Below are 14251 nucleotides of genomic sequence, written 5' to 3' on the forward strand. Positions count from 1 at the left end.
CCAGCCTCCTCTCCTCTCCTCCCCCTTCCCTCTTCCTACCCACCCGTGAGAGCCAGCCCCCTCCGTACCCTCACCTGTCCGTCCTCCCTCCCTCGCTGCCTGCAGTCCGCCTCCCGCCGCCCCTTTCCGCTCCCGGCAGCCGGTGGCTGACGCGTTTCCTGCCGCAGCTCTGGGCTTGGCGAGTAGTCGGAGCCGGGGCGGCCATTTTCACCCGGTCCTTCCCCCCCCCCCGCCCGGCACCTCCCTCTCCGTCTCCCTCCTCGTCCTGTCCACCCACTCCTCCCCCACACCATCTGTCTGCACCCAGCCAGCCAGCCACCTACCTACCTCCCTCCTCCGCTGCGATCTCCATGTTAGAGGGTGAGGAGTGGCGTCCGAAAGGTCCTGTCTCTCACGTCTGGAGCCGGGAAGCGGTGCAGCGGCGGCCGGTGAGCGCTGTCTCCTCTGGCCGCTGAAGCCGGGGCCTTGTAACCGAGGCTGAGGGCAGTGAGTGGTGGGACTGCAGCTGCCGCTGTTTCTCAGGGGGAAAGGTCCGCAACCGACAGCGCCTGGAAACGGCCCCGCTTCAATATCTCTTTGCACATCATCGAGATTGTTGTTTCCTTTTTTTTGTGTGTGTGTGGGGAAAATGTGGACGCACCGAAAGGATACTCGGCTTCATTAGGCGGTGTGTTTGGTGGACGGCTGCTGGATGTCTCCGGCTGCAACCCGCCGGGCCGACTTCAGTTGAAGCCCACCGCTTCTCAACATTTCGCCACTCATGTCCTGTTGAGTCGAGTCTTCTGCAATTATTTGGGCAACGGTGCTAAGTTGAAACCAGGAGGGGGCAAAAAAAAAGAAACAAAATGTCTACTCGAACGCCATTACCTACAGTGAATGAACGTGAAACAGAGCATGTAAGTAATCTTTATTGGGGGTTCAAGAGACCCCTGGAAGGGGAGCGCAGATAATCGGACACTTTGTTTGAGCGACTAAATTACCAACTTGGCCTTGGTCAACGTGTGAACCTGCCATGGTTTGGAAATGAATTGCTGGTGAACTTCAATAAATGCTTTGTGTTGGTTTCGTTTGTAAAGCTTTTCTGGAAGTTTTGGGTGTTCACTTTTAAGTCGTTCGCATGTTCCTGATGCTTGGAATTTTTTTTTAAGTCTTGCTGTGCGCCTTTGCTTCTTCCCTTCACATCTCGGCCCATGTCAACACGGCACAAGGAAGCCGACAGGTGTCAGGACACATCACTGAGGTGTTAGATTTGACCGAGTTAGTTTTCATGTGAGCCGCTATGTCATGTTTATGGAATTGATGTTCAAAAAAAGGGAATGAGTATATTTAATAACAGGTCTCGTTGTGATGGTTTTAGAATACATATTTTTGAGGGAAGGACAAAAGTTGACCTAAGCATTTAAAGCCCAACAGTTGTTACTAGCCTTAATCTTTTAAGATGGGTTAGCATGCCTTTTGCAAGATCAGAAGGTATCATGAATTATACACTTTGTGTATCGCCTTATAGGATTGAAAATGATCACATCATTATACAGAAAGTAGTTTTTTTCTCAACAACTATCGGAAAGATGTTGTGAAACTTGAAATGGTTCAGAAAAGATTTACAAGGATGTTGCCAGGGTTGGAGGATTTGAGCTATGGGAAGAGGCTGAATAGGCTGGGGCTGTTTTTCCTGAAACATTGGAGGCTGAGGGGCATGGATAGGAGTCCAGAACTAGAGGGCATAGGTTTAGGATGAGAGGGGAAAGATATAAAAGAGACCTAAGAGGCAACTTTTTCATGCAGAGGGTGGAGCGTGTATGGAATGAGTTGTCAGAGGAAGTGGTGGAGGCTAGCACAATTGCAACATTTAAAAGGCACCTGGATGGGTACGTGAATAGGAAGGGTTTGGAGGGATATGGGCCAGATTCTTGAAGGTGGGACTAGATTGGGTTGGGATATCTAGTTGGCATGGACAAGTTGGACCGAAGGGTCTGTTTCCGTGCTGTACATCTGTATGATTCTATGAACTTCTACGACTAATTGAAAAGATGGTTTTTATACTCAGGATCGTGGGGGACACTAAATGTTGTTGGTTCCAATGCTCACATAAAACCTGTATAATATGTATTAAAATCTTGTACTATCACCAGGAACTGAACATACTATAATGTGTTTGTAACTCACTTCAACTGTCAATACTGATATAGGTATTGTCCCTTTAAACTGAACTCGTCTGAAGGCAATGAGAAATGATAGAGTTGAGCAATTTCTGATGTCTGTAATCTCATTCCAAAAACCCAATGAATTACTTTTGAAGTGTACCCACTAGTTTTGTGACACATTTGTCGTCTTGCTGTGTGCAAACTATGTTCGCAGGTAAAAGGGACGGCTGGAAAATGGGAAGCCTTCAGGAATGAGATAACGAGAATCCACAGAAAATATATTCCTGTTAGGGTGAAAGGAAAGGTTGGTAGGTATAAGGAATGCTGGATGACTAAAGAAATTGAGGGTTTGGTTAAGAAAAAGAAGGAAGCATATGTAAGGTATAGACAGGATAGATCGAGTGAATCCTTAGAAGAGTATAAAGAAAGTAGGAGTATACTTAAAGAAATCAGGAGGGCAAAAAGGGGACAGGAGATAGCTTTGGCAAATAGAATTAAGGAGAATCCAAAGGGTTTTTACAAATACCTTAAGAAAAAAGGGTAACTAGGGAGAGAATATGGCCCCTCAAAGATAAGCAAGGCGCCCTTTGTGTGGGGAGCCGCAGAAAATGGGTGAGATACTAAACAAGTATTTTGCATCAGTATTTACTGTGGAAAAGGATGTGGAAGGTATAGAATGTAGGAAAACAGATGGTGACACCTTATAAAATGTCCATATTACAAGGAGGAAGTGCTGGATGTTTTGAAACTGGTAAAGGTGGATAAATCCCCAGGACCTGATCAGGTGTGCCCTAACTCTGTGGGAAGCTATAGAAGTGATTGCTGGGCCTCTTGCTGAGCTATTTGTATCATCGATAGTCACGGGTGAGGTGCCGGAAAACTGGAGGTTGGCAAACGTGGTGCCACTGTTTAAGAAAGGTGGTAAGGACAAGCCAGAGAACTACAGACCAGTGAGCTTGACGTTGGTGGTGGGCAAATTGTGGGAGGGAATCCTGAGGAACAGGATATACATGTATTTGGAAAGGCAAGGACTGATTAGGGATAGTCCACATGGCTTTGTACGTGGGAAATCGTGTCTCAAACTTGATTGAGCTTTTTGAAAAAGTAACAAAGAGGATTGATGAGGGCAGAGCGGTAGATGTGATCTGTATGGACTTCAGTAAGGCGCTCGACAAGATTCCCCTTGGGAGACTGATTTGGTTAGATCTCATGGAATACAGGGAGAACTCACCATTTGGATACAGAATTGGCTCAAAAGTAGAAGACAGAGGGTGGTGGTGGAGGATTGTTTTTCAGACTGGAGGCCTGTGACCAGTGGAATGCCACAAGGATCGGTGCTGGGTCCACTACTCTTTGTCATTTACATAAATGATTTGGATGCAAGCATAAGAGGTACAGTTAGTAAGTTTACAGATGATACCAAAACTAGAAGTGTAGTGGACAGCGAAGAAGGTTACCTCAGATTACAATAGGATCTGGACCAGATGGGCCAATGGGCTCAGAATTGGCAGATGGAGTTTAATTCAGATAACTGCAAGGTGCTACATTTTGGGAAAGCAAATCTTAGCAGGACTTATACACTTAATGGTAAGGTCGTAGGGAGTGTTGCTGAACAAAGAGACCTTGGAGTGCAGGTTCACAGCTCCTTGAAAGTGGAGTCGCAGGTAGATAGGATAGTGAAGAAGGCGTTTGGTATGCTTTCCTTTATTGGTCAGAGTATTGAGTACAGGAGTTGGGAGGTCATGTTGCAGCTGTACAGGACATTGGTTAGGCCACTGTTGGAATATTGTGTGCAATTCTGGTCTCCTTCCTATAAGAAACTTGAAAGGGTTCAGAAAAGATTTACAAGGTTGTTGCCAGGGTTGGAGGATTTGAGCTATAGGGAGAGGCTGAACAGGCTGGGGCAGTTTTCCCTGGAGCGTTGGGGGTTGAGAGGTGACCATATGGAGGTTTACAAAATCATGAGGGGTATGGATCGGATAAATAGACAAAGTCTTTTCCCTGGGGTCGGGGAGTCCAGAACTCGAGGGCATAGGTTTCGGGTGAGAGGGGAAAGAAATAAAAGAGACCTAAGGGGAAACTTTTTCACACAGAGGGTGGTACATGTATGGAATGACTGCCAGAGGAAGTGGTGGAAGAAGATACAATTGCAACATTTAAGAGGCATTTGGATGGGTATGTGAATAGGAAGGGTTTGGAGGGATATGGGCCGGGTGCTGGCAGGTGGGACTGGACTGGGTTGGGATATCTGGTCGGCATGGATGGGTTGAACCGAGGGGTCTGTTTCCTTGCTGTACATCTCTATGTCTATGTCTATGACTATGACTATATCTAAGACCTAATGGGTTGTTGAATTTCATGTTGTCCAGGACATTGGAGGCTCTCTGTGGAAAAAGTGAGGTCAATCCCTCAACACCTGAATGAGAAGTAAGGTGCATTGTTAAGTTAGGTTATATTCCATCGCTGGTAGTGGCAGCAGTAATTTGAGTTGACACATTTACTGATGATGTTAGTTCTTTTGTTTGGTTTTTTTTAAAGGTAATGGCTTAACATTAGCTTCACCTGTGGAAGGGGAGAGCAATTAGGATTTTGCAAGAAATTAGTCTTGTGTAGCATTGGAGTCTGTTCTGAACATATGCTAATATGAGATGCCTTCTAGATTTTCCAAAGTGCTTCACTTTTTAAAATATAGCCACTTGGAATATGCTTGTTATTTGTCACAAGATCCCAACAGCAACAAAGGTAAAATATATTGAGCTGTTTTAGTAGTGATGGTTGAATTGCAAAGTTTAGCCAGGAGGTGGTAAGACCTCCCCTTCAAGTTGCTGTAGATTTTCACAGTCGCATCCAAAATCTCTTGTCAGTTTTTTTTATTTTAATAAACTGAATTATAGTTTTCAGCAGTAATGTGACATTTTTCTGTCGCCTGAGACAATAGAAGAATGCTTGGGTTATCCAGAAACTACGTGGTGATTTTTGAGTTACTGTAGGGAGTGTGGCTGTGCTGTCCATCACTTGGCAAATATAAACATGCAAATTTTGGTTTGTAGATTTGACCAGTTTATGCAAGGAATGGGGACATAATGGTAATGTCGATAGACTAATAATCCAGAGGCCTAGGCTAATAATTTGAGAAGGTAAAAACAAAAGCCCTTTGCCCGAAACGTCGATTTTGCTGAAGCTCCTCGGATGCTGCCTGAACTGCTGTGCTCTTCCAGCACCATTGATCCAGATAATAATTTGAGATACTATTGGAATTCAAAATTTACCAGCGTTTATGAAATTGAAAGCTAGTTTGTTTCATAATCATTTTTACTGTCACTGTACAAATCCCTCTAGTTCACTAATGTTCCTTTTTAGGGAAGAAAATCTGTATCCTTACCTGATCTGGTCTACCTGTGGTTCCAGACCTACAGCAATATGATGGATTCTTGACTGGCCTCAGAGATAGTCCAGCAAGCCACTGGTTCAAGGGTACTTAAAGGGTAGGCAACAAGTGCAGGCATTTCCAATGCACTCACATACCATGGAAGAATAAAAACTGTATATAGCCGTGAGCATGGAAAAATGTTGTACGTTTGGGAGAAATGCCTTATTGGCAATTTCTTTACTGCCAAATTATCACCTGTATCGATGCTATCTTTTGCTGTTTGATATTTTCATCTAGACACTTATCATTCTTTGTCATTTCCATTTTGAGCAATGTTATACTTGCCACATCTCTTATGTCAAGCAAGTTGTTAAAAGATTCTCATTATATTCCTTTTAAAATCCTCCATTGCTTTGACCCAGATTACTTTTTCCAGTGAACTAATCCAGCATCAGCTTACTCCACATTCCACATTGACAGCTGCTTCTTGAGCCACAGGAATGTAGGAGCTGTTTCTCCCAGCCTCTCTGTCCTACCACATCCCTTAATACCACTAAGACTGTTCTCAGTACTTGCTCCTTCAGTCTTTACTTGTTATCTGCCATACTAGACAATGTTTTGAAGATATCTCTCTTCATACTGGGATTCCTATAAAATGAAAATTCTAATGCTATCAGCCCTGCAACCAGTTATCTTTACTGCCTTTTCGTACTTGCGCATTAAACTTAGTAATAGAACATGGACATAAATTTCAGAGTTAAGCTTCAAAAAAGTCTCTAATTTCTAGCGAAGATCACAAAATCACTGAATTATGCAGTGCAGAAGGAGGCTGTGTTCATCCCATCACATCTCCAGTAGTTCTCAAAACATTTTTACTTGGTGTCAAATTCCTGTTTATTCCCTGTAACCATGCACATTGATTATTTAAATAGAAACAATGCCACTTCCTGGCAGCCCATTCCAAACATGGGCCACTTTGCTGTGTGATACTTTTCTCACCTTTTTTTCTGATTTTTGTGAAACATTTTAAAACTGAACCATGGTTCTCGATCCTTTTGAGAAAGATTGTTTCTTCCTATCTACTATTAGCTCCTCATGAATTTGTAAAATTTTATCCAATTTCCTTCCACCTTCTGTCAAAGAGAAACAGTTCTAACTTCTCCAATCTGTCCCATTAACTGAAGTATGTCATCCCTGGAACCATTCTTGTAAATATCTTTTGCACTCTCTACAATACATTCACCACCTTTCTAAAGAGTGGTGCCCAGAACTGTGCACAAATTCCAGCTGTGGTCTAACATGCCCTGTATTGTTCAACAGAGTCCCTATTCTTAGATTTGTGTTCCTATTAATGAAGCCTAGAATATTATTTGCTTTCCATTTTTAATTTAAATCTGAGAATCCTATAAGTTTTCAATGGAACTTTCAAATGTTGCTTGAAGAGGAGGACATATCTTGACTGGAGGGCGATTTCATTTTGGCCTTAGTTTGAACTGAAAGGTATTGCTTTCCAAGTACACGTCGATACAATAAATACTTGCATTTTTCATTCCTTTATTTTAAACCTAGATTTCTGACTTCGTTTACTTTAACCTTTTTGTCTAAAACTTCTAAAGCTTTTCAACTAATATCCTTGTTTTCCTCCACATCAGCACACTTCGCATGTGGATGGCCGTTCAGAGGTTTCTTCGCGGTCAACCCGTTCTGGAGGCGCCCGATGCCGGAATTCAATTACATCTTGCGTCGATGAGCAGCCACATATAGGAAACTATAGACTTCTGAAAACTATTGGCAAAGGAAACTTTGCCAAGGTGAAGCTGGCTAGACATATCCTTACTGGAAGAGAAGTAAGTTGGTCTGTAATTGTTTTATGACTTATTCAGTTCGTGGAGATCAGCATACCAAATTTTCTTTATCACAATTTATAATTTCTTTTCATTCTTAAGTTGACACATTGTTTTTTCTCTGGCTCCATGACACACATTTCTGAACTTTTAGGAAATCTGTCTGAGCTCTCTCATATGCCTTTTTATAATTCCTCTTGCTTTTGAGCAAATGTGTACCTTTTCACTTGGAACCTTCCATTATGATTCGCTTAGGAAGCTCACCACGTGATATTGTATATGAACCAGCTGAAATATTTTCCTGTTTACTTTTTAAGTAAACTCACTCAATTATGTTTTTATCTTCATGGGTTGTAGGTAGAGTATCCCTGGGTCATTTGATAAACCAGTTTAATTAAAGAAAAATCTAAATTGATCCTTTCTAGACTCTCACCTGATGTACAGGTCACCTATTCTAGATATTAGCAAGAATGCATATTTTCACAGCACTAACATCATTTGCTATCATTTCCAACTCTCCTTTGTCTCAACAAAACCCTTGTCAGGGTTGTTATAACCTTCAAGTTCAACTTCTCCAAAATGTTCTTTGTTAACTTCAATGCCATAAGCTCAAATTTAACCTAAACTGCACTACCTGTATCCTATCCTACATTAAGCACTTAATGTCCTCATCTTTGTTTACCTTCACTGTCCCTACCATGTCCCCACACATTATCTTGAAAATCATGTTTAGAGTTCAGTGTACAATAACATAATGGTGATTGGACAATTGATCCTGAGGTATGAAATTCAATCCTACATTGACAGGTGGGCTATTTAATTCTGTTATATTAAATAACTGAGATAACAAGCTAACATCCATAATTGTAAAATGGAACTTCTGAATTGTTATCAAAATCCACCTGGTTCATTTGATATTCTTTAGAAAAATAAATCTGCCATCCTTTACTAGTTTGGCCAGTCGATAGTCTTATCATTCCTAATATCTGCAAGTTCTTTCAATCTTGCATCCCACTTAATGAGCTTCACTTTTCTACTCCTGACTTAATTTTTCTGCCCATTCCTGATCACTACCATTTGTAGATCCTTCAGCTATCATGGCCTACAATCCAGAAATGCTGCGTATAAACCTCTAACCTTGTTTCCATTTTTCTCTAACAAAAGCAACTTCTCCAATGTCTACCCTCCTTTCCTAGTTATATCTATTGCTTAAAGTTTGCTTGTATTCTTAATTATACGCGGTCTGCCATCTTTTTAGTATTTAGTGGCACAGTGAAAATGTCACTGAGCTAAAACTCCAGGTTCATGTTCTGGGAACATATGACCATAAGAAATAGGAATGAGAGCAGGGCATTTGGCCCCTTGAGGCCTACTCTGTCAATCAGTAGGATTGTGGCTGATCCAGCATTCCTCATATCCACTTTCCTGCTTTTTGCCTGGAATCCTTGATTTCCCGATTGAATAAGAATCTATCCATCTTAGTCTTTAAATATACGCAAGGATTCTGCCTCCACAGCTGTCTATGGCCAGGACTTCCGAAGATACTCAACACCCCCCATGAGAAGAAATTCTTCCTCTTCTCAATCTTTATTCTGAGATTATACCCTCTGGTCCTGGAATCTCCCATGAGCCGGGTGGGGAGGTGGGGGGGGTGTTTGGGATGTAACCTTAGCATTTATCCTTTCAAGTCTGTTCGGAACCTAATATGTTTCAATGAGATCACCTCTCATTCTTCTAAATGGGTAGAGTTCTGATCTGTTCAACGTTCGCTCAATGGCAATCTCTCCATGCTGGGGATCATCCTAGTCAACCTTCTCCCATCTGCCTCCAGTGAAACAATATCTTAGATGAGGGGAGTATATGAGGCCCCACCGGTACCTTGTACAGTCCAGTAAGACTTCCCTGCTGTTGTATTACAAACCCCTTGAAATAAGGACCAACATTCCATTAAGTCTCCTGATTACCCGATGCACCTGTATGCTAGCTTTGTGTTTTGCATATCAATTTGACACATCACCTCTGAAGTGATAATAATTAATTCTTCCCTGTATTCTTTAGTATTAATTTGATGCTAAAAGAATCTTCCACCATAAAGTTTGATGTGCAATATCTGCCAATTCCACTACCATTCCCTTGTTCCCCATAACTGTCTCCCTAGATTCATTTTCTAAAGGGCTTTATCTAGTTAGTGTTTTAATAAAGTTTTATTTAAACTCTATAGTCCAGAAACAGATTCTTAGTCCAACTGCTCTATAGTAATAATAAGAAAAGCATATTATTTTGAATAGTCCATATTGTTTAACCACTGGTTTGATTTTTCAAAATTTAGTTGACTCCACTATCTGTGCTATTTCTTTCTGGTATAATAGTATTTTACAGCACATAAGGAAGCTCTTGAATGGTCCTGGCTGTCTGTACAAATACATTTACAGGCTGTATACAAGCTACATTCACCTGTCTTTTTGCATACTTTTGCATACTTCTGCTTCCCTGTTTAGAAAGTATAATTCTGTTTCAATCACAGTTTGGCAGAATGTACCATTTCTTAACATAATATGATGCAATACCAGTTGTTACACTGTAAATGTATTTCATTAGCTGTAAAGTGCTTTGGGGTAACCTGAGATCTTTGAAAGGTGTTGTATAATTGCTAGTCTGTCTTTGTGATTGATGCTTATTTTTAGTCTGTTACTTGATGCACATTACTGTTAAATATTTCCAGTGTGAAAAATATTTCTCATTGATTTACTCCAGCTATTTATCAATCTTTCAGCAATAAATCCCACTTTTAGATTAGATTAGATTAGATTACTTACAGTGTGGAAACAGGCCCTTCGGCCCAACAAGTCCACACCGACCCGCCGAAGCGCAACCCACCCATTCCCCTACATTTACCCCTTTACCTAACACTACGGGCAATTTAGCATGACCAATTCACCTGACCTGCACATCTTTGGACTGTGGGAGGAAACCGGAGCACCCGGAGGAAACCCACGCAGACACTGGGAGAACGTGCAAACTCCACACAGACAGTCGCCTGAGTCGGGAATTGAACCCAGGTCTCTGGCGCTGTGAGGCAGCAGTGCTAACCACTGTGCCACCGTGCCGTCCATAAATTTATGCACATTGAATTGATTATTTAAAATCAGGGTCCCTTTTTTGTTCTTGGATGGCTCTGAATTAATCTAATGAACAATTGACCTACACTGATAAGGAAGGTCTCCAGCTCTGGCTCTGTGTTGGTTAATTTCTTTTCATTTGGGTTGTATGATTATTGGACTTGGAAAGGAAGGATAGGCCAGAGTTTGAACTTGCAGCATGGGTTGGTACTTGGGATTTCAATGTTGTGACCATTTTAGAGACATGGGTAGAGCAGGGACAGGAATGGTTATTGCAGGTTCCGGGATTTAGATGTTTCTGTAAGAACAAAGAAAACAGTAAAAGACGGGGTGGTGTGGCACTGTTAGTCAAGGACAGTATTACAGTTGCAGAAAGGACTTTGAGGACTCATCTACTGAAGTAGTATGGGCTGAGATTAGAAACAAGAAAGGAGAGGTTACCGTGTTGGGAGTTTTCTGTAGGCCTCCAAATAGTTCCAGAGATGTAGAGGATAGGATAGCAAAGATAATCCTCAATAGGAACGAGTGTGATAGGGTAGTTGTTATGGGGAACTTTAACGTTCCAGATATTGACTGAGAATACTATAGTTCAAACACATTGGGCAAAGACTGGCCCACCTAATGTGTGCAGGAGGGTTTCCTGACATAGAATGTCGACAGACCAACAGGGACAAGACCACATTAGGTTTGATACTGAGTAATGAACCATCCAGGTGTTAGATTTGAAGGTAGGTGAGCACTTTGGTGATAGTGACCATAATTAAGTTATGTTTACTTTCGTGATGGAAGGGATAGGTATATACCACAGGGCAAGAGCTATTGCTGGGCAAAAGGCAATCATGATGCGACTAGGCAAGATTTAGGATGCAAAGGATGGGGAAGGAAACTGCAGGCGATGGGCACAATTGAAATGTGGAGCTTTTTCAAAGACCAGCTATTGCGGGTCCTTGATAAGTATGTACCGGTAAGGCAGAGAGGAAGATGTCAAGCGCGGGAGCTGTGGTTTACTAACTAAGTTAAGTCTGTTGTCAGGCGGAAGAAGAATGCTTATGTTAGGACGAGATGTGATGGCTCAGTTAGGGTGCTTGAGAGTTACAAGTTAGCCAGGAAAGACCTAAAGCGAAAACTAAAAAGAGCCAGGAGGGGACATGAGATGTCATTGGTGGCTAGGATCAAGGAAAGCCCTAGGGCTTTTTATAGCTTTATCAGGAATCGAAGAATGACTAGAGTAAGATTAGGGTCAATCAGGCATAGTAGTGGGAAGTAGTGCATGGAGTCAGAGGAGATAGGGGAAGCGCTAAATGAATACTTTTTGTCAGTATTCACACTAGAAAAAGACAATGTGGTAGAGGAGAATACTGAGAAACAGGCTACTAGACTAGATGGGATTGGCGTGCATAAGGAGAAGGTGTTAGCAATTCTGGAAAGTGTAAAAAAAAGATAGTCTCCTGGGCCTGATAGGATTTATCCAAGGATTCTCTGGGAAGTCAGGGAGGAGATTGCAGAGCCTTTGGCTTTGAACTTTGTCATCATTGTCTACAGGAATAGTGTCAGAGACTGGAGCATAGCAAATGTTGTTCCCTTGTTCAAGAAGGGAAGTAGAGACAACTCTGGAAATTATAGATCTGTGAGCCTTACTTCAGTTGTGGGTGAAATGTTGGAAAGGGTTATAAGAGAGAGGTTTTATAAACATCTAGAGAGGAATAAGTTCATTAGGATAATCAACACGGTTTTGTGAAAGGTAGGTTGTGCCTCAGAAACCTTATTGAGTTCTTTGAGAAGGTGACAAAATAGGTGGATAAGGGTAAAGCAGTTGATGTGATGTATATGGATTTCAGTAAGGCATTTGATAAGGATCCCCACGGTAGGCTATTGCAGAAAATACGGAGGAATGGGATTGAGGGTGATTTCGCCATCTGGATCAGAGATTGGCTAGCTGAAAGAAGACGTTGGTTGATGGGAAATATTTATCCTGGAGTTCAGTTACTAGTGGGGTACCACAAGGATCTGTTTTGGATCTACTGTTTGTCATTTATATAAATTACCTTGATGAGGTCACGGAAGGATGATGAGGTCACGGAAGGATATTTGCGGATGACCCTAAAATAGGCAGAGTTGTAGATAGCGACAAAGAATGTTGTAGGTTACAGAGAGACATAGATAAGCTGTAGAGCTGGGCTGAGAGGTGGCAAATGGACTTTAATGCGGAAAAGTGTGAGGTGATTCACATTGGAAGGAGTAACAGTTATGCAGAGTACTGGGCTAATGGTAGGATTCTTGGCAGTGTAGATGAGCAGAACGATCTCAGTGTCCAGATAAGTAGATTCTTGAAAGTTGCCAGCCAAGTGGTAAGGTTGTTAAGAAGGCATACAGTGTGTTATCTTTTATTGGTAGAGGGATTGAGTTTCGGAACCATGAGGTCATATTGCAGCTGTACAAATCTCTGGTGCGGCCACATTGGGAGTATTTCATACAGTTCTGGTCACCGCATTATAGGAAGGATGTGGAAGCTTTGGAGAGGGTTCAGAGGAGATTTACTAGAATGTTGCCTGTCATGGAGGGAAGGTCTTATGAGGAAAGGCTGAGTGACTTGAGGCTGTTTTCGTTAGAAGGCGGTTGAGAGACGACTTAATTGAGACATATAATCAGAAGGTTAGATAGGTTGGACAGTGAGTGTCTTGGATGAGTATTGGACTGCATGATTAATGATATATATTTAACACTTCTGAAGACTACACCAGATTCCATAAGAGAGAGGCAAAATACTCAGTTTCTCTTTGCACAGATTTTGCGAGCCCTGTTGAGTTCTCCAGCATTCTCTGTTTGTTGCAAATTCAGTACTCTGCCAGTGTAAAGAAGGCTTCTGTTTCTCTCATGAGAAAAGCCTGATATAAAGCCTGCGATTATAGGATGAAGTAATGTTTGAAAATCTAATAGGATAGAAAGTAGTAGACTTATTTTTGTAGTTAATGGGTTCAGAGGCATAGATTTTGATTTAGAAAAGCAGACTGGAGAGCTCCTCAATTGTGAGACTTTATTTTGATGATTACTACTTTGTTCTGCATTGTGGTAACCAAAACTGTGTCATATTAGAGAGTTTAACCAGCATATTGTAAAAACTTTGAAATGACTTCAATAAAAATTTCTTTCATTTTTGGTATTTAGTTCCCACCAGCTTTTCTGGTTATTTGTCACTGATTATTTGATCCATATTCAATGCTTTAAATGTAACTGTTCACTTTACTGGTTTTATTATTTTGTCCAAGTATATAAGTGATTGCATTCCTTTTCAAATTTTTAACTGCAAAGTTGTTTTTTCTGATGCTTAACACAATTTTTTCCAGTCTCAAAATATGCTGTTCGTACAGTTTTTTTTAAAATTGATCACCTCATCACTGTGACCATTCAGACATACCTGTGCATCATGAAACAATGAATCAAACTATCTTGGAACTTATGTTCAAGTTTTATCTTGGTTAAAATTTGTTTATTAAGAACCTGATTATTACCAAAATCTGTCATGTATTTGCAATCAATTTCAAAACCGAAATTGAGACAAGTTATTAATAACTTATTATCATATTCTTTGGTTCTTGTTACGTAATTCAAAAATGTTTTGATTTTAAAAATCAAATTTTTAATTCATTATCATTTTTATTACTAGGTTGCAATAAAAATTATAGACAAAACACAGCTGAATCCCACCAGTCTGCAAAAGGTAAAGACTTTGTGTATTATTTTTGGATATGCATATTTTCTTTGAATTACTTTTTT

The 14251-nt window shown here is 41.1% G+C and overlaps 1 protein-coding gene across 16 annotated transcripts in view; it reads left to right on the forward strand.

The window, feature by feature from the left end:
* The first annotated feature begins 22 nt into the window (after positions 1 to 22).
* mark3a (MAP/microtubule affinity-regulating kinase 3a) overlaps positions 23 to 14251 on the forward strand; it is a 175131-nt gene continuing 160902 nt past the window's right edge. For 4 of the 16 annotated variants that reach the window (XM_043697501.1, XM_043697490.1, XM_043697494.1 and 1 more), the window contains exons 1-3: positions 24 to 896; positions 7167 to 7361; positions 14142 to 14195. In XM_043697501.1, coding sequence (XP_043553436.1) covers positions 846 to 896; positions 7167 to 7361; positions 14142 to 14195 — 300 coding nt within the window. In that variant the 5' untranslated portion in view covers positions 24 to 845. Of the gene's footprint in view, positions 897 to 7166; positions 7362 to 14141; positions 14196 to 14251 lie in introns of all 16 variants that reach the window. The other 12 variants (XM_043697487.1, XM_043697488.1, XM_043697491.1 and 9 more) reach the window with 5 other exon arrangements.

The sequence above is a fragment of the Chiloscyllium plagiosum genome, chromosome 10 (assembly GCF_004010195.1).
Source record: "Chiloscyllium plagiosum isolate BGI_BamShark_2017 chromosome 10, ASM401019v2, whole genome shotgun sequence".
Classification (NCBI taxonomy): Eukaryota; Metazoa; Chordata; class Chondrichthyes; order Orectolobiformes; family Hemiscylliidae; genus Chiloscyllium; species Chiloscyllium plagiosum.